Source organism: Chaetodon trifascialis, chromosome 5 (assembly GCF_039877785.1).
Source record: "Chaetodon trifascialis isolate fChaTrf1 chromosome 5, fChaTrf1.hap1, whole genome shotgun sequence".
Lineage (NCBI taxonomy): Eukaryota > Metazoa > Chordata > Actinopteri > Chaetodontiformes > Chaetodontidae > Chaetodon > Chaetodon trifascialis.
In genome coordinates, this window is record NC_092060.1 from 16,908,616 (window position 1) to 16,933,816 (window position 25,201).

Here is a 25,201-nt window from a genome sequence, read left to right on the forward strand (position 1 = left end):
GACCTTAATGTGAGTCAGTTTTGGACACACTGAACTAAATGTATGTACAGTACTACTTGTTAAAACTGGTGTTCTGATTTGAATTGATTGTGGATGAGCGTTTCTGCAAATGCTGTAAACAGTGAAGTGAATTTGTCTTATTCCTTTTGATTTGTATCATCAGTGTTATTGTTGAATTGAACTCACGGTGTCGCTATACACCAGCCTTAAGATGGTTTAATGCCTCTGTCCTTTGTGGACGGACAGTTTTGTACGCCCATTGCGTGGTCTAATTATAGGCACAGTCACCCTGAACTGCTGCTGCTATTCGTGTTTTGTGGTTTAACCGTGTCTGTTGCATCGATTCACGCATTGGGAACGCTTGCTTGGCGATTGATTCCAAAATGATGGCTTTCCATCCGTGCATCGGCTATTTCCTGCTCCTTTTTTTGCATGCCGCATATGGCGACATTAGTTATTCTTTTCCTGAGGAGATGAAGCGAGGATCAGTTATTGGAAATATGGCCAAGGATCTCGGGCTGGAGACGCGTGCGCTCTCTAACAGGAGAGCCCGTATTGACACCGACGGGACTGATAAACGTTACTGTGACATCAACCTGAATAATGGAGAGCTGATAGTTGCCGACAGGATTGACCGAGAGGGGCTTTGTGGAGAAAAGGCTTCGTGCATCCTGAAACACGAGCTCGTGTTGGAGAATCCTCTCGAGCTTCATCGGATAACTCTTCACATTCAAGACGTTAATGATAACTCCCCGCAATTTAACGAAGAATCAATTAATATAGAAATCCGAGAGTCTGCGGTCAGGGGAGCTCGTTTTGTGATCGAGGAGGCGCACGATGCGGATGTAGGACAGAATTCAGTTCAGCAGTACAGCCTTAAAAAGAATGAAAATTTCATTTTGGCTGCTAATGGAAACACGATAGAGCTTGTTCTTGACAAAGAGCTTGATCGTGAACAACAGCAGGAGATCAATTTGCTGCTTACAGCTTTGGATGGTGGCTCTCCTCAGAGATCAGGTGCAGTCGTCATACACGTCACTGTGCTGGATGCTAATGATAACGCCCCAGTGTTCAGCCAGGCCGTTTATAAAGCCAGTCTGCCTGAAAACGCTCCTGTAGACACTGTGGTGGTCACAGTGAGCGCCACTGATGCAGACGAGGGGGTCAATGGAGATGTGACTTATGACTTCAGTCATGTTACTGATGATGTGAAGAGGATATTTAGTATTGACCGTAAATCGGGTGAGATCAGAGTAATTGGCGCTGTTGATTATGAAACAACCACATCATTTGAAATACGCGTTAAAGCAAAAGATGGATTAGGTCTATCATCTTATGCTAAGGCAATAATTTCCATCACTGATGTGAATGACAACGCCCCTGTCATCAATTTGAAATCACTGACGAATCCCATACCAGAAGACACCCCGTCTGGTACAGAGGTGGGCATCATTAACGTGCAGGACAGAGACTCTGAGCGCAACAGACAGGTGCGCTGCTCCATTCAGCAAAATGTTCCTTTTAAGTTGGTTCCGTCTATTAAAAACTATTATTCTCTGGTGAGCACAGGACAACTGGACCGCGAACTCGTGTCTGATTACAACATTACAATCACTGCCACTGACGAGGGCTCTCCACCTCTGTCCTCCTCTAAAAGTGTTCAGTTATCTGTAGCAGACATCAACGACAACCCACCTGTGTTTGAGGAGCAGTCGTACAGCGCATATGTGAGTGAAAACAACAAACCTGGCTCCACTTTATGTTCCGTTAGTGCTCGAGACCCCGACTGGAGACAGAACGGGACAGTGATTTATTCTCTATTAGCTGGTGAGGTGGGCGGTGCCCCGGTGTCCTCCTATGTGTCTGTGAACGGAGACACGGGGGTGATCCACGCTGTGAGGTCGTTTGATTATGAACAGCTGAGGAGTTTTAAAGTGCACGTGATGGCCAGAGACAACGGTTCTCCTCCTCTGAGCAGCAACGTGACCGTCAGTGTGTTCATATCGGATGTGAACGACAACTCTCCTCAGATCCTGTACCCCGCCCCGGAGGGCAACTCGTTCATGACCGAGCTGGTCCCCAAAGCTGCACACGGAGGCTCTCTGGTGTCCAAAGTGATCGCGGTGGACGCGGACTCCGGCCAGAACGCCTGGCTGTCCTATCAGATAGTCAAATCCACTGATCCTGGACTTTTCACTATCGGTGTCCACAGCGGAGAGATCAGGACACAGCGGGACATTTCTGAATCTGACAGCATGAAACAGAACCTGATTGTGTCAGTGAAAGATAACGGACAGCCCTCTCTGTCTGCCACGTGCTCCATGTATTTACTTATTTCTGATAACTTGGCTGAGGTGCCAGAACTGAAGGACATTTCTTATGATGAGAAGAATTCCAAACTGACCTCTTATCTGATCATCGCTCTGGTGTCAGTGTCCACCTTTTTTCTGACCTTCATCATCATCATCCTGGGTGTGAGGTTTTGTCGCAGGAGAAAGCCCAGACTGTTGTTTGATGGAGCGGTCGCCATCCCGAGCGCGTATCTGCCTCCTAATTACGCAGATGTTGACGGCACAGGAACTTTACGCAGCACTTACAATTATGACGCCTACCTGACAACAGGATCTCGAACCAGTGACTTTAAGTTTGTTTCCTCTTACAATGACAACACACTGCCTGCTGATGAGACTTTGAGGAAAGATCCAGTAGACTTTGCTGAAGCATTCGGAGATTTGGAAGGGTACTCAGAGGTATGAATACACACGCCATCCATTTTTTCAAAAGTTTTTTTAAAAGTTTTTTTATGAGGAACAGTCAATTCACCGACAGTTTCCTTTCAACCCTTTCATTTTTATTAAATGCATAGCTGATAATCGGATAATTTCCAAACTCAAAGTCGTGTTTTGCACCGACTTCGTGCGTAATTATGGGTTAGGACGCGTAATTGCCATATAGTGTCTATTCTTCCCACCGTTTCTCTATTTCGGTCTGTATATGTAAATCAGTTGTTAACCTCCGTTTTTTTTCGATTACTATTATTATCATCATTATTTTCCCCCATGTTTTTAAGTTTCCAGAATCATTTGTTTTCATCCATGCCCGCTTTCTTTTCCGTACTGTTCGCATTTAACATTAGGCCTATTAATTAAAGTCCTTTTTGTAGTTGTCCATGTTATATAATGCTTGTTCAATCCAGTCGCACTATTCTCAGATATGAATACATTCTCTGTGCTTACAGGTGTTAGTGTAGCAGCGAGCCTTGCAAATCCTGTGCATTTTGTCCAAGCCAACAGAGTAATGTGTCATTGTTTAAATTTGGTCTAATCTGTTGTTATTTTTTCACTTTGCCGCAGATGATTATTCATTTATATATATGTTGGTTTTTCCTCGTGGTCAGCAAAAAGTGAGGTTATTGTTCATGTGAAGTTGTGACACTGGGCTGCTCGTTTTCAGGAAGATTGTTCTTTTTGTGTCTCATCAAACGTTTGGTCTTGACCTTTTCACTAATGAAATATATTATCTCATAGCATCTGAACGACATTAAATATCAGTGCTTGAATCAAATTATTCTACTGCATTTTCCTAAAATTAACCCCTGAACCACTAATCAGCTGGACGCTAAAGGCCACAGTGTGATTGAGCTTCAGTAATAGCCTTTGATAGGTTTTGTATGTGGCAATTTTCTCTTAATGCTAAAGCACATGATCATTGTTGCAGAGGAAGCAACGTGTGTTCATATACGCTCTCATGTCGTTTTCAGTTTGTGACTTGTTTGCTAAATGTTTCTGGCAGATGCATCTCGCTCTATCTCTCCTCTTACAAACAGACAAAAACAAACCAAAAACATCTCACGTCTTTTGCTTTCATGTCTTACTTCATGAAGCTGCAATCTAGTGATGCATGGCACAGAAGGAATTTCAAACTTGGTTGTGTCTTCTTGACCTGCTGTTGCTTGTGTTGTTCCTCGCTTGTTCATTGTTTTAATCAGAAGTGTCTGCCACATGAATGCACACGCTGGTCGTACACTTACAGAAGATTTGGGTATTAGCATTATGATGATATGCAGCAGATTGATTTTCATACCTTAAAGCTGAATGATTGAGAACATGCTACTGCTGTCAAATGCTGGCTTTTAATGTGGACGGCATCACCAGTATTTAGGCGTTAACATTTGAATACAGTTGCCGACACTTTATTAACATGTGTGTTTGTTTTGGCTTCCATTTGTTTGAGGTTTGACAGGGTTGTTTTTGCTCTCTACTCTGACCTCTGTGATTATGCAACTACAGTTAACACAAATAGAAAAAGAAAGAAACATAGTTTTTTCTCTCTCCTTTTATTTGCAGTTTATCATTTTGCACAACAGTTTGGGCATTTCTGAAGTGATTTGTGTTTGCTCAATGATACGCTCAGAATCAATGTCCTTATGTTGTTCATAACATTGTGAACCATACTTCATCGAGTGTGTATATTCACTGTGAAGATCAAGTCTCGGCTTTGTGTTGCATACCAATACCATATTTTTTCTCAGGTTGTGGCTTGACGGTATATGAATCACCTTTTTTATCAACATACATCCTGAGTTTCATACAGGCAGTCCAGACAAACGCAGACAGAATGAGGGACATTCCCCTCCAGGTGACCCAAATAATTTTTTATGGTGTTGTGATTTTAGTAATAGTTGTTCTGCATGATTTTTCTGCTGTGGACTGGTTGTGTTTAAAGTAAGTAGGTTTAACTTGTGAATCTTGGCTATGCTGCCAGGTCCGGCTGTTATTTTTTCGATAGTAAGTGTTTGATTCAGTGCATTTTCCATTGTCTTGTTAAAAGTTAATGACAGTGTGATTCCTGTAACTCTTTTCTGTGACGCTAGAAAGGATTTTGTTTTTATTGTCCTCTTTTCAGAAGAGGTCAAAGGCTGATTCAATCCATCTGTTATGTGGTGTGGTAAGCGGTTGTAATCACCTTAAGTCACCATAGAAGTTGTACATCTGCAGAGGTCATTAATGGTTGTGACCTTTTCATTGAAACAAGAGACAAAACACAACACTTAAATGATCTGAATTAAGTATCTTGAAAAAAGGTAATTGCCTTACTCTTCTCTTGCATTAAACACATTTATTAACTCTGTTCATTGAGCCACCCATACCCTATTTATAGTATGACTTTTTCTTCAGTGCAAGAGCACAGTGCAGGAATTGCATTTCTAACAAGATTTTGAGCTTGTTTGTGCTGCATTTGCTTAATGTTATTTAAGTTAGTATATATGCAAGTCTTTTTTTCCTATAAAGTATAAAAGGAATCACATAAAATACAGATATATCTTAAGACTGCAACCAATAAAGAAAACTAAAAAAAAAAATCCAAAAGTCACTGCTGTTATAATACAAAGCACTGCTGTGAGGAGACTCCACTGTCATGTCAGAGTTTATATGGCCAGTGCGTTATTGCGAACTTGAATGAGAAACAGGATGGAGACCGACATATTTTCAGCAACTTTCAGTTTAGTTTCCTCCACAGTTTCATCAAGTCTACACCACTGCTAGTTTGGTTTCACCCTGATATGTATTTGAGGGAACCAATCAGATTAAAGGAGGCTGACATGTTATTTAATATGATGATAAAACCACAGATATGTTAATGTATTTACTGTGAATCATTTAAGCTGCATGTATAAATATGTAAATCGTTAACTTTATAAACTTTTTGTGCCTCAGTGTCATTGCTCAAGTTCACTTCCCTTTTCAACATTACAGACAACAGTTTCCCTTTTTAAGTCAACTACATATGCAGGTGCTCAGTATGCCAAACTTAACCTGCCTTCCACCATCATGTATATAGATTAAATGTACGCACGTGCAGCAATGTTATGACGACCATGAGGCAAATTGACAAGCTCATCCCTCAGTGAGGTAATCAAGACCCAAGAGTGGCTCCTCACAATCACAAAACACAAAATTACAAACATATTAGTGAAATGCGTGGCTTAAACCCCGCTCCCCTGGTTGTTTCCTGATGTAAACTTCATGAATAACTTCAGTTGAAAATAATGATCTTACATGACAGTCGTTACAGTGTCTGTTTCATATGCAAATAAACTAAAAACACGGTACAGACAATTTGCAGTGTTCCTTTCACTTATTATTCATCAGTGTCTTTGTCAAACTTAACTCACGGTGGCGCTATACACCAGCCTTAAGATGGTTTAATGCATCTGTCCTCTGGTGTGGACGCATATTCTTGTGCTCTTGTGTCTAGAAAGGGACGGTCACCCAGGAATCGCGGTTGGTGTTCGTGTTTTGTGGTTAAACTGACGTTGTTCGCTTTATTCTTCAGCCTGTTAGGAACTGAACGTTGTGATGGAGCCGAAAATGTTCTTATTTCGAACGCGCGGGTTCTATTTCCTCCTCCTTTTTTTGCATGCCGCATATGGAGACATTAGCTATTCTTTTCCCGAGGAGATGAAGCGAGGATCAGTTATTGGAAATATGGCCAAGGATCTCGGGCTGGAAACGCGTGCGCTCTCTAACAGGAGAGCCCGTATTGACACCGACGGGACTGATAAACGTTACTGTGACATCAACCTGAATAACGGAGAGCTGATAGTTGCCGACAGGATTGACCGAGAGGGGCTTTGTGGAGAAAAGGCTTCGTGCATCCTGAAACACGAGCTCGTGTTGGAGAACCCTCTCGAGCTTCATCGGATAACTCTTCACATTCAAGATGTCAATGATAACTCCCCGCAATTTAAAGAAGAAATGATAAGTATAGAAATTCAAGAGTCTGCAGACAGGGGAGCTCGTTTTGTGATCGAGGAGGCGCACGATGCGGATGTAGGACAGAATTCAGTTCAGCAGTACAGCCTTAAAAAGAATGAGAATTTCATTTTGGCTGCTAGTGGAAACACAATAGAGCTTGTTCTTGACAAAGAGCTTGATCGTGAACAACAGCGGGAGATCAATTTGCTGCTTACAGCTTTGGATGGTGGCTCTCCTCAGAGATCAGGTACAGTCGTCATACACGTCACTGTGCTGGATGCTAATGATAACGCCCCAGTGTTCAGCCAGGCCGTTTATAAAGCCAGTCTGCCTGAAAACGCTCCTGTAGACACTGTGGTGGTCACAGTGAGCGCCACTGATGCAGACGAGGGGGTCAATGGAGATGTGACTTATGAATTTGGACATGTTACTGATGATGTGAAGAAAGTATTTAGTATTGACCGTAAATTGGGTGAGATCAGAGTAATTGGCGCTGTTGATTATGAAACAACCACATCATTTGAAATACGCATTAAAGCAAAAGATGGATTAGGTCTATCATCTTATGCTAAGACAATAATTTCCATCACTGATGTGAATGACAACGCCCCTGTAATCAATTTGAAATCACTGACGAATCCCATACCAGAGGACACCCCGTCTGGTACAGAGGTGGGCATCATTAACGTGCAGGACAGAGACTCTGAGCGCAACAGACAGGTGCGCTGCTCCATTCAGCAAAATGTTCCTTTTAAGTTGGTTCCCTCTATTAAAAACTATTATTCTCTGGTGAGCACAGGACAACTGGACCGTGAACTAGTGTCTGATTACAACATTACAATCACTGCCACTGACGAGGGCTCTCCACCTCTGTCCTCCTCTAAAAGTGTTCAGTTATCTGTAGCAGACATCAACGACAACCCACCTGTGTTTGAGGAGCAGTCGTACAGCGCATATGTGAGTGAAAACAACAAACCTGGCTCCACTTTATGTTCCGTTAGTGCTCGAGACCCCGACTGGAGACAGAACGGGACAGTGATTTATTCTCTGTTAGCTGGTGAGGTGGGCGGTGCCCCGGTGTCCACCTATGTGTCTGTGAACGGAGACACGGGGGTGATCCACGCTGTGAGGTCGTTTGATTATGAACAGCTGAGGAGTTTTAAAGTGCACGTGATGGCCAGAGACAACGGTTCTCCTCCTCTGAGCAGCAACGTGACCGTCAGTGTGTTCATATCGGATGTGAACGACAACTCTCCTCAGATCCTGTACCCCGCCCCGGAGGGCAACTCGTTCATGACCGAGCTGGTCCCCAAAGCTGCACACGGAGGCTCTCTGGTGTCCAAAGTGATCGCGGTGGACGCGGACTCCGGCCAGAACGCCTGGCTGTCCTATCAGATAGTCAAATCCACTGATCCCGGACTTTTCACTATCGGTGTCCACAGCGGAGAGATCAGGACACAGCGGGACATTTCTGAATCTGACAGCATGAAACAGAACCTGATTGTGTCAGTGAAAGATAACGGACAGCCCTCTCTGTCTGCCACGTGCTCCATGTATTTACTTATTTCTGATAACTTGGCTGAGGTGCCAGAACTGAAGGACATTTCTTATGATGAGAAGAATTCCAAACTGACCTCTTATCTGATCATCGCTCTGGTGTCAGTGTCCACCTTTTTTCTGACCTTCATCATCATCATCCTGGGTGTGAGGTTTTGTCGCAGGAGAAAGCCCAGACTGTTGTTTGATGGAGCAGTCGCCATCCCGAGCGCGTATCTGCCTCCTAATTACGCAGATGTTGACGGCACAGGAACTTTACGCAGCACTTACAATTATGACGCCTACCTGACAACAGGATCTCGAACCAGTGACTTTAAGTTTGTTTCCTCTTACAATGACAACACACTGCCTGCTGACCAGACTCTGAGGAAAGATCCAGTAGACTTTGCTGAAGCGTTTGGAGACTGTAATGATTCTCCCGAGGTAGGCGCATGTTATTTATCATATGTGCCAAATGTGTAGAACATCTGGCTTATTTTGCTTTACACACACACACACACACACACACACACACACACACACACACACACACACACACACACACACACACACACACACACACACACACACACACACACACACACACACACACACACACACACACACACACACACATTTTTCATTCACAAAAGAGGAACCTAAAGTGTGACTCACGTTCAGGCAGCTCTGGATTAGAAGTTTCATTTCCACATCAGTTCCACGAACTGTTTCATTGATTTGAGACCGATGATTGCACTTTCACACATTATTGGCCATTGGGAGCCATAAATGGTCTTTGGTTCAATGCTCAAAGATACCTGAGCTTACTCTAATTAACAAGCAATTATACAGTTTTTCTGCATACGTTCTTTAATTAGGTTCTGAAATTTAAAATTAACTCAGATCCGTTGATTTTGTCCACTTTCTGAAGACTGGATGTTCAGGCAGCAGACATGTATTACCTGTATTTGATTGTGTGTGTATTTGATTGTGTGTGTGTGTGTGTGTGTGTGTGTGTGTGTGTGTGTGTGTGTGTGTGTGTGTGTGTGTGTGTGTGTGTGTGTGTGTGTTGTATTCCATGTGTTGTGGTGACATAAATCTGTTTTAAATTTTAGAATGAAAACTGTAGTGGTTTTGGTTGGCGTGCAGAAAATTAATGTAAGTCTATGTAATGTCACCATAAATTATGAATCTGTGTGTGTGCGTGCGTGTGTGCGTGCATGCTTTAATGTGTGTGTATAAGGAGATGTATGTGCACATGTACAGAAGACTGAGGGTTAATGCACGTACCCAGCTGATGATCTTTACTCCGAGGCAGGCATGTCTTACACATGCACATGCGCCTGCACGCACACGCAGGAACACCCCAAATGTCATCACTCTCCAAAAACTGCCCCTCTCTCTAAAAACAAGCAGTACACACGCAGTCATGGACAATTATAGGTGCACACAGACACAGAGGATATATACAGTTTCTGCTCTCAAAACGTTGCACAGGCACCACTCACTCACTCACTCACTCACTCACTCACTCACTCACTCACTCACTCACTCACTCACTCACTCACTCACTCACTCACTCACTCACCCTGCAGTATCTATGTGTATTCATGTTAGTGCTCTCTCTGTGATGTCCAATGATTGTAAGCTAGAGGAATATGTTGACTGGGCTGACTCGTTTCTCTGTCCTTGGTGCTGAACACCCTCTGTTTTTTTGCTGCTTAACTTCTGTCTAAATCTCTCTCTCCCTCTCTCTTTATTTTTCATGCTTTGTGTCCTTTATTTAGTTTGGTTATAACATCAAATCAAAATATTTAAATTGTATTTGTTTTGATCTTTTTAATCTAATGCTCTGATCAAGTTCCTTGAGAGGACGCTTTAGTTGAATTGCCTTGAAGGGTAGTTTCATGTCACATTTGCTGCAGAAAGATGATGAAATTATGTTTTTCAAAAATGGACAAGGTTGGTTTGCCTTAAGTGATTATCAACCCTGACTGGCTGTATATTAGAGTTTACGTTCAAGAAATGCTGTATTTGAAACTGATTTTTAAAAATAGATGCCACTCATATGGTCCAATTACAAATACATTTTTATATCTTGTATCTTTTCTTTTGCTGTTTTTTATTTCTTTTCTTATTTATTTCATTAAAAATGTTTGTACTGTCATTTGTTGCCAGAGAAAAACAGACATTCACTTATGTTCAGTCACTCATGGCTAAAAAAACTGTAGCTGGAAATACCATAAAACTATAACACGGCTGACTGTGGAGTTACAGTCAGGTACCTTCCTGCAGATAGTTTTGTCAATAGCAGCTAGTTGAGTTATAATATGGATGTTCCTGCCTTGTCTTTGCTTTGTGTGCGTCCATTGAACTGTAAGTACTTTATGACACAGATTCATAGTCTCAGGTACCTTCCTTTTTTGGAAGGAGGACCACTTGCTCCTCTTGTTCACTGCTGCTAGTCATGCTAATTGAGCCCAGTTAATGTCTGTGATGTTGGCTTTTACCTGTGCAGAGTTAGTATGTATTTGTATTACACTACATGCAGTGTGACCTTTTCTTTTATGAAAGCTTGTTGTATTACTTAAATTATTTAGTCTACGTACATTGCTCATTGCTCACTGTTAGCACTGCCCTGCCCCCCCCCCCCCCCCCCCCCCCCCACACACACACACACACACACACACACACACACACACACACACACACACACATAATATGCAAAGGCATCTTCCCAGACACACCTACTCACAACTGTTCAGCAGTAAAGCTCTCTTCACTGGATCCTCTGGAGTATTTGTGATGTGATGTAACCAGTCACTTCAGTGGTGGGCTGTGATTTTCTGGAAACCCAATAGATGAGAGAGACCACCTCCAGTATGTACAGTCAGACTGTCATAATGAGAGGATATTATGCACTCAATTATGCACCCACAGAAGAAGAAAATGATTTAGTTTTGCAGTGTTATCACACAGGCATTTGTTACATACCTGGCAAGATACTGTCTGTGAGTGTGATTGCATGTGAAAAGAAACTGTTGGTTGGTTGGTTGGTTATTTGACTGTAGATTTCTCTGTAGCAGGTGAAGGGAAGACGTTCATTCAAGTAATGTCCAGGTTGTGAGATGTCTGCCATAATTTTTCGCTATCAATGATACTGTCTGCAGTCTTAACTGTCTGTTCAAGCCTGCAGCTGTCCTGTTTGGACAAAGACCAAACTGTGATTAATGTGCAAAGACCAAACTCACTGCACTGATAGACAGGTTAACTTCTAACTTCCTGCTATGCCCATTTTCTTTTTTCTTTTTGTTTCTCTTTTTTTTTCAATGCAGTGTAGCACACCACAAACTGTAAAATCATTGTGTCACAAGGATTAATCAACTCATGATTAATCCTTGTGACACAACTCAACTCTGAGAAAACAAAACAAACACACAACAAAAGCATTATAACGTTTAACCATTATGTGCATAAATATTGTATATAATTGCATTGTATTGCCCAAGTATTGCTTTAAATTGTATTAAAATATCAGCAAATATAATGCATGTTTTTCATACTATCCACTGCAGTTATCATCCCAGTCTCATGGTGACGCTATTTTATAATGTCTGACTCAAGGATGCTATGTCGTGTCTCACCCTATCTGTGCCAGTGGAACTGGAGTATTGGGTTAGAGCCGAGGGCTGCAGGCATGCGTGTTCCTGTGTGTGTGTGTGTGTGTGTGTGTGTGTGTGTGTGTGTGTGTGTGTGTGTGTGTGTGTGTGTGTGTGTGTGTGTGTGTGTGTGTGTGTGTGTGTGTGTGTGTGTGTGTGTGTGTGTGTGTGTGTGTGTGAGTGTGAGCGAGAGAAAGAGAGAGTCTGTGTATGTGTGTTAGTGAGAGAGAGAGAGAGGGAGTGAGAGTGGTGAAAAGGGGGTAGAGAGAGAGCGCAATCCAAGCTGACAGCTTCCCTAATAGAGCATGATTAACTCGGCTAGAGAAGCAGGGAATGGTTGGATTACAGCAGCATTTTAGTCGATATTTTTAGTTTTAGGATTTTGCTATAATGACGGCAGTCCATCGGTTTCTGAAAGCACATTTAATAATGGACCAGCGAGTAAATGTGAAATGGTCGCTGCATTTTTTACTATTCAGCCTCCTTTTTGGTGCGTCGTTTGGAGAAGTCCGTTACGTCCTTCCCGAGGAGATGCAGCGGGGCTCGGTTATCGGGAATGTTGCACGAGACCTGGGGCTGGAAGTGATGGAGCTTGATGCTCGTCGAGCCCGTGTTGTTGCAGAAGGAACTAGACAGCTGTGTGAACTGGACACTGCGTCAGGCAATCTTTTGATCAGCCAACGGATAGACCGAGAGGAGCTCTGCGCGCAAGCCGCTGTCTGCATCCTACAGTATCAGCTCTTACTTGAAGATCCCCTTCAAGCACACAGCTTAGTTTTGGATATTGCGGACATAAATGACAACACCCCGGTGTTCGCTGCAGGGGAGATAAAACTAGATTTGGTAGAATCCACAGTTCTGGGGAGACGCTTTCCCTTGGAGGGCGCGCATGACCCCGATTTGGGAACTAACTCTGTCCGTGAATATAAACTGAGCCCGAATGAACATTTTGCGCTTGAAATGAGCTCTCAAATAAATGGCAATGCGTATCCGGAGCTAATTCTCAAAAAAGCCTTGGACCGGGAGGTACAAGCTGAACATGTACTGAAAATCAATGGAATTGACGGGGGGAATCCAGTCAGATCAGGAACCGCTTCTATCCATATCCGTGTTCTGGATGCTAATGATAATGTCCCAGTTTTTAGCCAACGAGTGTACAAAGCCTCTGTACCAGAGAACTCGGCCATAGGGACTGTCATAGCAGCGCTGAATGCCACTGACTTGGATGACGGCATTTATGGAGAGATAACCTACTCTTTCAGTCACCTGTCAGACAAGATGGGGGGAGTTTTTGAAATTAACCCTTTAAGTGGAGAAGTTCGGGTGGCAGGTTCTATTGACTATGAAGAGGCTGTTACGCACGAGCTGGGTGTTCAAGCTAAAGATGGCGGTGGTCAGGCCTCTCACTGTAAACTTGTAATTGACGTTATTGATGTGAATGACAATGAACCTGTGATAGAGATAAAGTCCGCGTCTGCTAACGTGGCTGAAGACTCTAAACCAGGAACTATGGTTGCTCTGATAAATGTTTATGACCTGGACACTGGGAACAGTGGGCGCGTGACGTGTTCAATTTCAGACAATGTCCCATTTAATTTAGTCTCAGAAGTCAAAAACTACTATATGTTGGTGACTGATGGAATACTGGACAGAGAATTTCAGCCAGAGTATAATATAACAGTTACTGCGACTGATGCGGGCTCCCCCCCACTCTCTGGTGTAAAAGTTATAACAATCGTTGTTAATGATGTAAATGACAACCCCCCGACTTTTACGCACAGCCAGTACGATGCCAGCATTTTAGAAAACCAACCCATCGGCACGTTAGTGATGAAAGTGAAGGCAGAGGATATTGACGACGGGTCCAATGCTAAAATAATCTACCAAATATCAAGGGACACAAACTCAGAAGTGTCCTCCTTCCTTACCATCAACTCACAAACAGGAGAGCTCTTCACGTCACGCCTCTTTGATTATGAACAGTCCGTTCACTTCCAAATTAAGGTGACAGGTAGAGATGGAGGCGACCCCCCACTCTCCAGCACCTGCACTGTAAACGTTTTTATTAAAGACCAAAATGACAATGCACCTGTGGTCCTATATCCTGTCCAAACCAACGGGTACATCGCTGAAGATGTGGTGCCATCCGAAGCGCCTCGAGGTTACCTGGTTACTAAAGTGGTAGCTGTGGACGCCGATTCTGGCCATAACGCCTGGCTTTCCTACAGATTAATCAAAGCAACGCGGCCCAACCTGTTTATGATCGGTCTGCATACAGGAGAAATCAGAACTGTGCGAGAATTCATGGAGGACGACGAACCGAAACATACTGTGTTAGTTTTAGTAACGGATAACGGGCCTGAGTCGCTCTCCGCCACTGTTACAGTCAGCATAGTGATTGGAGACGGGCTGCCTGTTTTAAACGAACTCTTTGAGTTTGCAGATGAATCACCGGATAGCGACAACTTAACGCTCTATTTGATAATTGCCCTGGCGGCCGTTTCCTCTCTTTTCATCCTTTTAATCAGTGGCGTGTTTTACTTCAAGCTCTGCCGGCGTGGTTATGTTTACCGTTCAACCACCGCTACTCTCCCCGTTTTCCCCACGGCCTACTGCCCCCCCAGTTTTACAGATTTGAGCCGTTGTGGGACCCTGCTGAAAGATGAGCGATATGATTCCTTCTTGACCACTGGGTCGTGGAGAGGCGATTTTCGATTCGGGTCAAACACAGACACTGACACACTAAAAAGAAGTGCAGCCTATCAAAAAAGCACCCTAAGGCGCGCTAGTACAGACAGAGCTACTCTGAAGGTGAGGGCAGGTGCATCACATCCTTGCTATGTGGTCACATGAGTCGGTCTTGAGATGATATTGTAAATATGATGTAAAATAATCGCTGTGCGGTCAATAAAATTTGAACCTCTGACTGTCAGATATGTTAGGATTACTTTTTGTCATGTGTTTATGGAGTTACTAGAAAAGGCTATATTGTTGTTGTGTATGTTTAAAATATCTACAATTTTTCTACAAAAGTATGTGTGCATGAATATTGTTATCAGTGCATCGATATGTTTTGTAATGTTGGAGTTTTGCATATAACCTGAACCTCATTCCCCCACGACTGGACCTTGACAGACACCAATCTTAACCTTGTAGATAGTCTTTCTCCTGGAAACTTTTTGAAAATAGTCATAGCAGCATAAGTGAAACAATCTCTTTTAAATAGCTGCTTGTTTTTTAGTCAAAGACAGAACAAATATGCACAGACAGTGTGTCTTAGTGAGGGGGATATATGAGATACATTACATATGGTTCATTTCCTGCATATGAAATGCATGGTAGACCTTTGTTGTTCTGACCTCTCTATTACTGCGTCTCCTGACAGCTACACAGTTGAAGAAAGGGTTTAGCTGTTTATCTTTTGCTTTGTTCGTGATTGATTGAACTGTTAATGGTTTGGTGTAAAATGGCCTTTACACTTTTATTTACTGTCCATTTTGGACTTTGAATACACTCCAGCTAAGTTTTGATAATGCTATAAATGGTTTCAAACTAGCACATGATTTGTGTGATGGAAACATGATGAAAGCTTTGCACTACATGCTATGAATTGAACAATATGTCAATAGACTATGGCTGCACATGAATGAACAATAAACTTGAAGAGAAGATTGTGTTTTCTTTCTTTCTTTCTTTCTTTCTTTCTTTCTTTCTTTCTTTCTTTCTTTCTTTCTTTCTTTCTTTCTTTCTTTCTTTCTTTCAAGTGATATTATTTTCTTAGATCAACTCTCAATTGGCCTCCTCCAAGACCCTTTTAGCATCAAGGAACACAAGTGTTTCAGACATACAACAGTTAAAAGAGAGAGAAAATGTTTAAGAAATTAAATACTTTCACTTAAAGTGATATGAGCAACAGAAAACACAATATTTATAAATGTATGGATTTTGAAAGTACTATAGTCTGGAGCACCACTCAGGTCAGTGGTTACAGTCTGTGTGTGTGTGTGTGTGTGTGTGTGTGTGTGTGTGTGTGTGTGTGTGTGTGTGTGTGTGTGTGTGTGTGTGTGTGTGTATAACTTATCACATTACATAAAAAGTCTATGCAATTGCCTGATGAAAGATATTGTTTCTGTGTCGTAAAGATACAGACAAAGACTTGAAGCTTAAAGGTGTTGCTGGACACTTCCCACTCCTAAAAATTGCGTGCGTGCGTGCGCGTGCGTGCGTGCGTGCGTGCGTGTGCGTGTGCGTGTGCGTGTGCGTGTGTGTGTGTGTGTGTGTGTGTGTGTGTGTGTGTGTGTGTGTGTGTGTGTGTGTGTGTGTGTGTGTGTGTGTGTGTGTGTGTGTGTGTTCCCGCGTGAATTCATGTTTGTTCCTGTTCCTGTTATAGCTGCAGGCTCATTTGTGCTCCTAATTCAGCCTTGGAAGGAGAGGGGATGAAAAAAGCAGTGCTTAATAATTTTTATTATCTGGGTCACAAGAACACTGCAGTATGGTTGACAACATTAGAGAACGGCAGGAAAATGTGAAGTGAGTTTGTCAGCATGGCTGATTTTAATTAACACAAGCATCACAGAGCTTTGTTCTGTTTTGTAGAAACATCTTGTGCAGAGTGCGGGATGAAATGTTCAGAAAGCGCTGACACATTATGTGCATAAATTTTAGGAGTGGGAAGTGTCCAGCAACACCTTTAAGCTTCAAGTCTTTGTCTGTATCTTTACGACACAGAAACAATATCTTTCATCAGGCAATTGCATAGACTTTTTATGTAATGTGATAAGTTATCATTGAATTTGAAACTGTGATTTAATGGGTTGATGATCAATATGTGACACTGTTTGAAGTAATAACATTACAGGAAGAGGGCTGTTCAGTTAGGCTGGTTAAAGGATAAGGGAGGCATACAGTCATGTAAGTTAAGTGCTCAGAAATAGACATGAAGCCTTAAAGTTACCTATGTTACTTAAAAACTTCAGGTCAAAGGTGAGAGCTGTATTTCCATGGCAACAGTAACACACCTGAGGTACCCGCTGCCAACTGACAAAGCTGCCTTCTGAAAAATCAAGTAAAAGATGAAAACACGACTCCATGAAAGAGCAAAGTAGTCCTGATTGAGTCAGTCAAGAAAAAACGCTGTATGCAACTGATGAACTTGGACAACGATCTGGAGTCAGACGATTTGTTTGATCTGCTCTGTAGTTTGAGTGTGTTGGGAAGTTAAAGCAGCCTCTGGAAGTTCTCTTCTCACTGTCTTTGTGGTGACCTCTTTGGGGCAGTTCACAGTTCCTGATATGTCACATTGTCAAACAATTATAGCATTCATTTTTTCACTATGACTCTGTATTTTTAATAATTTATAGTCATGTGAAGGAACGTGACCAGAGGTAATTCATTTGTGTTTTTTAGAAGTCGTCATGATCACACTAACTGTTTTCCTTATTCTCCTTTCTTTTCCGGTGCACTCCTTGAATGAAACGTCCTTTTGATCCAGCAGGTAAGCTTATTTTCCATTTTCCTCTCGTTTTAAATCTCTCACTGTACACTACTGTACACCACACTCTTCATTGCTTTGTTATGTGTTACTCAAATCCCAAAATCAATATGGAGCACAGTTGACCCAGAATTATTTTCTATCTCTTTCCTACTCTATCTGTCTTTCACCACACACAAGCTGTATTGAAACCAACTAACAAACCCAACATTATAAATTTTTCTAAGCCACATTTCTTTCCAAATGCTTCTTTGAAAGTCGTATTCGTGCAAGACTGAAATTGTAACTACAGTCTTGCAGCACAGGCAGCTGCATTGCTCTTATTTGTGTGTGCGCTGTGATTCACCCCTAGGCTTTAAACCACATGAATATTAATAATCTGGCTGCTGCTGTGCAGTCATTGCCTGAATAATGCAAAATCACGATGTGCAGAATGTTATGTTCTACAACAGTATATGCTGATATTATCTGTGTACAGGGACGATGCAAGGCATGCTTGTGACCCATTTAAAAATAAAAAAAAAGGCATTCCTACCTCTGCAGACGTCATGTTTTAGCTGCATAGAGAAGAAATAGGCTGCTGTGAAACGTGTCAGTATTTATTCATGCTTGTGAAAGAGTGTTGCAGCAGTTCCATGCTAGATGTTAATTCCACTGCTCAAATGTAGGTCACTGGACTTATCAGTCAGATTGGATTGGGAGAGAAAAGATTATCTATCTATCTATCTATCTATCTATCTATCTATCTATCTATCTATCTATCTATCTATCTATCTATCTATCTATCTATCTATCTATCTATCTATCTATCTATCTATCTATCTATCTATCTATCTATCTATCTATCTATCTATCTATACACCCATGACTGTCCCACTGTACCATTTTACTTTGTGCATGTGTGTGTCCACAATGTCTTGCTCTTGAGATTATTGCAGCTGTTACTATTGCAAAGTATGGCCACTTGTGTTTTTCAGTCAATTGATATTCAAACGTGGTGACAATGACCAGTTCAGTGTATAATCACATACTGATTAGTGTTCATTCTAAAAATAGTGACATTTAACATCTTTTTGGCCCTTTTTTCCTTCTCTGTATTTCGATTTTGCAGACATTGCAACGTTGCACAACATTAAAGGTTATAATAATAATAATAATAATAATAATAATAATAATAATAATAATAATAATAATAATAATAATAATAATAATAATAATAATAATAATGACTGTGCAGCATTGGTCATGACATGCCGGTGAGGATGATGTTGTTTTACTCAGTCACTGTTGGTGGTGCTGTTGCATAAGCAGACTATTCGTTTAACATCAGCCTTATCTCAAGTCACTGCCCGTCTTCTAAGGGAAGAGGCGATGGTTGTGTGCATACACTCGTTAAGGCTCTAAATGGATGGTGCCACTGTATGTATTTGACTGAAAACTACAACATAAACTGTGACACTGCGCGAGGTACGACGCCTCTCTCGCTACGGATGACTGCATAATTGTGGACCTGATATTCACGGAAAGAAATGGATATTCGGAAGAGCAAATGCACCTCACTGGACTGGAGAGTCTCCATTTTGCTTTTCTGTGTCGTTGCTGCGGTTAGCGGACAAATTCGTTATTCTATACCAGAGGAGATGAGAAAAGGGCTGTTTGTTGGAGACCTTGCGAAAGACCTCGGCTTGGATGTTAAAAGGTTGGTTTCTGGTCGGGCTCGACTAGTTATAGATGGGGATAACCACTATGTCGCGCTGAACCAGAACAAAGGGCACATCGTTGTCGATGAAAGAATTGACAGAGAAAAATTGTGCGCCAAGAAAACGCCATGTAGTTTTAGTCTAGAAATTGTCCTCGAAGATCCACTTGAGCTGTTCTCGATCACCATCGAAATACAAGACGTAAACGATCACGCTCCTGCTTTCCCCAAAAAGGAAATTAATTTGGAAATAAGCGAATCGACGCCCACAGGGACGGTATTCTTGCTCGATAGCGCAGCAGATCCTGACGTAGGAATAAATTCACTGCAAAGTTACTCTTTAAAGGCAAACGATCATTTTGTTCTAAAACAACACACTCGAACAGACGGGAGTAAATATGCTGAAATCATGCTTCAGAGTGGTCTGGACCGCGAGAAGCAAGGCGAGCACACGCTCATATTAACGGCTGTGGATGGTGGGGAACCGCAGAGGTCTGGCACAGTAAGGATACATGTGTCTGTCTTGGACGCAAACGACAACGCACCCGTTTTTACGCAGTCTGTATACAAAGCATCTGTATTGGAAAATGTTTCGCGAGGCACAGTTGTTGCTACCGTCAGTGCCACAGATGCGGACCAAGGTTACAATGGTAACGTCACGTATTCTTTTACTCACTTAGAGGAGGATTCGTCCTGTCCTTTCAGAATAAATTCTCACACAGGAGAGGTTAAACTCACCGGTGACATCGATTATGAGGTTACTGCAAATTACGAAATAAATCTTCAAGCAAAAGATCCATGGGGTGTAGTGGGCGCCAGCAAATTAATAATTGAGGTAGGAGATGTTAATGATAACAGTCCAATAATCACGATGGCTTCGTATTCAGGTAAAATATCAGAGGACTCTACTCCTGGCACAGTAGTAGCGTTGATTAGTGTCCAAGATAAAGATTCAGGTAAAAATGGACAGGTTCATTTAAATATAGACGAGAATCTCCCTTTCAAAGTTAAATCGTCTCTTAGAAATTACTACACGTTGGTCACGGAACAAAATCTTGACCGAGAACAGCGTTCCAGATACAACATTACGCTTACTGCCACAGATGAGGGCTTGCCCGCTTTATCAAGCAGGAAAATGGTCGTTTTAGACGTGACTGATATTAATGACAACGCACCAGCTTTCAGCCAAAGTGTTTACAGCGCTCAGGTGGTGGAGAACAATGCTCCTGGTATCCCTCTGTTACAGATCCACGCCACAGATCCAGATCAGGGCCAGAACGCTCGCATATCATATTTTCTTATTGACGGCGAGGTTAGTGGAAATCCGGTCTCCACGTATTTCTCCATTAACACGGAGAGTGGGGTAATTCAGTCGCTGCGTTCACTTGACTATGAACAAGTCAAAGAGTACAAAATACGAATTAAAGCGCAAGATGGAGGCTCGCCACCGCTAAGTACTAACACATCAGTTATTGTGCGTGTCGAGGACCAGAACGACAACCCCCCTCAGGTGCTGTACCCAGTCCAGACTGGTGGCTCTGTGGTGGCTGAAATGGTGCCTCGTTCAGCAGATGTGGGCTATCTGGTGACCAAAGTGGTGGCTGTTGATGTGGACTCTGGACAGAATGCCTGGCTCTCCTATAAACTGCAGAAAGCCACAGACAGGGCGCTGTTTGAAGTGGGCTTACAGAATGGAGAAATAAGAACGATCCGCCAAGTGACTGATAAAGATGCAGTCAAACAAAGACTGACTGTTATAGTGGAGGACAACGGGCAGCCCTCTCGTTCAGCTACAGTCATTGTTAACGTGGCGGTGGCGGACAGCTTCCCTGAAGTGCTGTCGGAGTTCACTGACTTTCCTCACGACAAGGAGTACAATGACAATCTGACTTTTTACTTGGTGCTGGCTTTGGCTGTGGTTTCCTTCCTCTTCATCACGTGTTTGGTGGTTATTATATCAGTGAAAATCTACAGATGGAGACAGTCTCGCGTCCTGTATCACTCCAGTCTGCCTGTCATTCCATATTATCCACCACGTTACTCAGACACTTTGGGGACAGGGACTCTCCCACACGTGTACAATTACGAGGTGTGCAGGACGACTGACTCCAGAAAGAGTGACATGAAATATATTCAACCGATGAGTCAGAGTTTAGTGAGTGTGGATGGAGATGGGACTGATACTCCGCAGCTGGACAAGCAACTTTCAGGCACCTGTTCTCAAATGTCAACTTTGGTGAGTGATATATTTCATATTTTATTCTCCATTTTCAGGATTTGTATGTTTGTTTTTCTTCAGTAGTTGGAGGAAAGTGTGCGCGCACGCCTATCAGAAGCGCTTTAGTGTCACTGTCCATGGTGCTGGACAGGTGGACTAATTTTGAAGTTCTCCCTGTGATTCTGTTTTATCCACCACGTTACTCAGACACTTTCTGGCCAGGGACTCTCATTCAGGTTTACAATGACGAGGCGTGCAGGACGACTGACTCCAGACAGAGTGACATCCGCTGTGACTTAAGATGGCTTGCAAATGATATGCAAATCATATCAGCGCTTAGATCTGTGAGCACAATAAAATATTGATAGAAATTAACGTTTGCGTTCTTGTTTACATCTTATTAACTGTATCTGAAAAAGAGGATGGTGTGGCAGCTCTGTCACTGTCCATGGTGCTGAAGTGTTGCTTGAATTTCATTTCACAATTTGGTGACAACTCCTACTGCTGCTGTTACTACTCTACTACTACGACGACGACGACGACGACGACGACGACGACGACGACGACGACGACGACTACTACTACTACTACTACTACTACTACTACTACTACTACTACTACTACTACTACTAATAATAATAATAATAATAATAATAATAATAATAATAATAAAGCCTATATTTAGCGACTGTGAAAACAGAACATGTTAGAGGTTACTAAATTTCATTTTTACTCCCATTTCCTTCCTATTTGGTATTTTGTTAGTGCACTATTCCTAAGACAAGATTGACACTATTTCCATGTGTTTATGTTCTATAATCTAGACTTTTATCTGTCATAGAGACCGTGTAAGGATCATTTCGAAGTAAGTTCACCATGAAATGTACAGTGTTTTATCAGTTTGTCAACAGACTGAAAATCAGCTGGATGTTTCCTGGCAATGAAAGAGAGCCGTTTCCTCCATATTTATTGATTTCATTCATTCATTCCCTGCAGAAGGGAAAAAACAAACTTGCTGAGGATTTGAATAATCAATCAGTAATGTCTGTTATGGCCACTATAGAGAACGTCATCTAAGACACAAAATTTGTGGAGCTGAATGTCTGGTTGTACTAGTTTCATATTTTATCCTCTAAGTGACGCTGTTGCCTGGTAAACCAATTCTGCTGTGTGCATTGTGAGGCAGTGCTTTTCCCTCCCCTGTCACTGCGTTTCACAAGAGGGGATCTGCGTTTCATACGAGCTGCAGCTCATCGGATGCACAGTTGATTTACACTTAAATCAAAATTAACCGGGAATGTTTGCGTTTTCCTCAGTGAGCTGAAATCTTCAGAACATTATTCGGTTTGCTTGAAGACCCTGTTTTCACATGGCATTCAAAGAACAACATCAAGACAGAGGCGTAAAATGGCGATTGTTTGGACGATTACCAGTGGCAGTCTACCTGCTTATTGTTCAGTTTATTTTTCTCCATCAAGCGGAGGCACAGATCCGTTACTCGATCCCGGAGGAGATGAAGAAAGGGTCCCTTGTTGGTAACGTCGCGCAAGATCTTGGTTTGGATTTAAAAAGGCTCCGATCTGGACGGGCCCGCATCGTGACCGGAGAAAACAATCAGTACACCGAGCTGAAGGCAGACAAAGGGACTTTAGTCGTGAATGAGAGAATCGACCGAGAGCAGCTTTGTGGGGACGTGACGCCGTGTAGCTTTGCCTTTGAGATCTTATTGGAAAATCCAATGGAGTTGCACCCTGTCACCATCGAAGTGTTAGACGTAAACGACAACGCTCCCACTTTCCAAAACAGCCACTTGGAATTTGAAATAAGCGAATCAGCAGCGCTGGGTTCCCGTTTTGTTTTAGAGAGTGCGGACGACGCTGATGTCGGGGTAAACGGTCTGCAGGACTACATTTTAACTCCAAACGATAATTTTGGTTTAAAACAACACGTTAATCCGGACGGCAGCAAATATGCTGAAATGGTGCTTCAGAAATCTTTAGACAGAGAAGCACAGCCACGCCTGACTCTAAAACTGTTGGCTGTGGACGGCGGAAATCCACAGAGATCCGGCACAGTAAATATAGTTGTCAATATTCTAGATGCCAATGATAATGCTCCGGTGTTTAATCAGTCTGTGTATAAGGCCACGGTGATTGAAAATGCACCAAAAGGCACTCACATTGTCACTGTGAATGCAAGCGACATAGATAGCGGTTCAAACGGACAGGTAACGTATTCCTTCTCAAAATCAAAAGCAGGAATAGCTGACTTGTTCGATATAGATGAGGCTACTGGAAGAGTATATGTGGCAAAGGAAATAGATTTTGAAAAAGACAAAAAGATCGAGTTCAGGGTTGAAGCCAAAGATCAAGGCGGACTGACTGATTCCAGCAAAATTGAAATTGAGGTTATCGATGTAAATGATAATGCTCCGGTCATTAGCGTCATGTCATTCACGAGTCCTGTGTCAGAGGACTCTCCTGCTGGCACCACCATTGGCATAATTAATGTTAAAGATCTTGATTCGGGTGAAAACGGACAGGTAAGATGTACAATCGAAGGCAATGTTCCTTTTAAAATTAAAACCAACGTGAGAAATTATTATGCTTTGATGACTGACGCCGCGTTAGATCGTGAAACTCTGTCAGAATGTAACATCACTGTCATTGCCTCAGACGCAGGATCGCCTCCCCTCTCAACTAAAAGAACCTTTTATCTGAAGGTCGCGGATGTCAATGATAATCCTCCAGTATTTCCACGAGGTTTTTACAGCGCATTCATTGCAGAGAATAACTCTCCAGGTGTATCTGTATTACGTGTTAATGCTAAAGACCCGGATGAAAACCAGAACGCACGTGTTTCCTATGTTTTAGAAGACTGTCAAATAGGCGGAGCTCCGGTTTCTGAATACGTTTCTGTAAATGCAGGGAGTGGACTGATACACGCAGTGCGCTCTTTTGATTATGAGCAGATCAAACAGCTGGTTTTCGTTGTCAAAGCGCAGGATGGAGGCTCTCCTCCACTCAGCAGCAACGTGACAGTGAAAATAACGATCCAGGATCAGAACGACAACCCCCCTCAGGTGCTGTACCCAGTCCAGACTGGTGGCTCTGTGGTGGCTGAAATGGTGCCTCGTTCAGCAGATGTGGGCTATCTGGTGACCAAAGTGGTGGCTGTTGATGTGGACTCTGGACAGAATGCCTGGCTCTCCTATAAACTGCAGAAAGCCACAGACAGGGCGCTGTTTGAAGTGGGCTTACAGAATGGAGAAATAAGAACGATCCGCCAAGTGACTGATAAAGATGCAGTCAAACAAAGACTGACTGTTATAGTGGAGGACAACGGGCAGCCCTCTCGTTCAGCTACAGTCATTGTTAACGTGGCGGTGGCGGACAGCTTCCCTGAAGTGCTGTCGGAGTTCACTGACTTTCCTCACGACAAGGAGTACAATGACAAGCTGACTTTTTACTTGGTGCTGGCTTTGGCTGTGGTTTCCTTCCTCTTCATCACGTGTTTGGTGGTTATTATATCAGTGAAAATCTACAGATGGAGACAGTCTCGCGTCCTGTATCACTCCAGTCTGCCTGTGATTCCATATTATCCACCACGTTACTCAGACACTTTGGGGACAGGGACTCTCCCGCACGTGTACAATTACGAGGTGTGCAGGACGACTGACTCCAGAAAGAGTGACTGTAAGTTCGGCAGAGCTGGTAGTCAGAACGTGCTGATAATGGACCCCAGTTCAACAGGGACGATGCAGCGGCTGCAGAGTGAGAAGAGCATCCTGGATGAACCAGACTCTCCTCTCGAGGTCAGTTAAAGAATTTAATGGCCTCT

At 42.7% G+C, this 25,201-nt stretch overlaps 6 protein-coding genes across 38 annotated transcripts in view; all 6 read left to right on the forward strand.

The window, feature by feature from the left end:
* LOC139331585 (protocadherin gamma-C5-like) overlaps window positions 1-25,201 on the forward strand; it is a 296,020-nt gene that overhangs the window by 86,181 nt on the left and 184,638 nt on the right. Inside the window, exon 1 of one of the 33 annotated variants that reach the window (XM_070963155.1) lies at window positions 6,241-8,738. The exons of 31 other annotated variants lie outside the window; for them this stretch is intronic. In XM_070963155.1, coding sequence (XP_070819256.1) covers window positions 6,360-8,738 — 2,379 coding nt within the window. In that variant the 5' untranslated portion in view covers window positions 6,241-6,359. Of the gene's footprint in view, window positions 1-6,240; window positions 8,739-25,201 lie in introns of those variants that run through there. One more of the 33 variants, XM_070963177.1, reaches the window with a different exon arrangement.
* Window positions 1-25,201, forward strand: part of LOC139331599 (protocadherin beta-16-like) — a 236,821-nt gene that overhangs the window by 72,848 nt on the left and 138,772 nt on the right. The window lies entirely within an intron of this gene.
* On the forward strand, window positions 137-5,332 carry LOC139331289 (protocadherin gamma-A11-like). The gene has a single exon (XM_070962697.1). It carries the CDS (start codon window positions 384-386, stop codon window positions 2,754-2,756), a length of 2,373 nt encoding a protein of 790 aa, XP_070818798.1. The 5' UTR covers window positions 137-383; the 3' UTR covers window positions 2,757-5,332.
* On the forward strand, window positions 12,144-15,622 carry LOC139331750 (protocadherin gamma-A6). Its single transcript, XM_070963376.1, has one exon. The coding sequence runs from the start codon at window positions 12,344-12,346 to the stop codon at window positions 14,804-14,806; it is 2,463 nt and encodes an 820-aa protein (XP_070819477.1). The 5' UTR covers window positions 12,144-12,343; the 3' UTR covers window positions 14,807-15,622.
* Window positions 18,931-21,521, forward strand: LOC139331709 (protocadherin gamma-A10-like). The gene is made up of 2 exons (XM_070963339.1): window positions 18,931-21,379; window positions 21,513-21,521. The coding sequence occupies exons 1-2, from the start codon at window positions 18,974-18,976 to the stop codon at window positions 21,519-21,521; spliced, it is 2,415 nt and encodes an 804-aa protein (XP_070819440.1). The 5' UTR covers window positions 18,931-18,973.
* Window positions 22,423-25,184, forward strand: LOC139331710 (protocadherin gamma-A7-like). Its single transcript, XM_070963340.1, has 2 exons — window positions 22,423-23,135; window positions 24,420-25,184. The coding sequence occupies exons 1-2, from the start codon at window positions 22,731-22,733 to the stop codon at window positions 25,182-25,184; spliced, it is 1,170 nt and encodes a 389-aa protein (XP_070819441.1). The 5' UTR covers window positions 22,423-22,730.

Excerpts from the sequence above, each read along its gene's own strand:
- LOC139331289 (XM_070962697.1), top strand. The coding sequence starts at position 384 with ATGATGGCTTTCCATCCGTGCATCGGCTATTTCCTGCTCCTTTTTTTG.
- LOC139331710 (XM_070963340.1), top strand. The coding sequence starts at position 22,731 with ATGGCATTCAAAGAACAACATCAAGACAGAGGCGTAAAATGGCGATTG. Across the intron at positions 23,136-24,419 it reads TCACCATCGAAGTGTTAGAC|GATCAGAACGACAACCCCCC; the intron begins GTAAACGACAAC and ends ATAACGATCCAG.
- LOC139331750 (XM_070963376.1), top strand. The coding sequence starts at position 12,344 with ATGACGGCAGTCCATCGGTTTCTGAAAGCACATTTAATAATGGACCAG.
- LOC139331709 (XM_070963339.1), top strand. The coding sequence starts at position 18,974 with ATGGATATTCGGAAGAGCAAATGCACCTCACTGGACTGGAGAGTCTCC.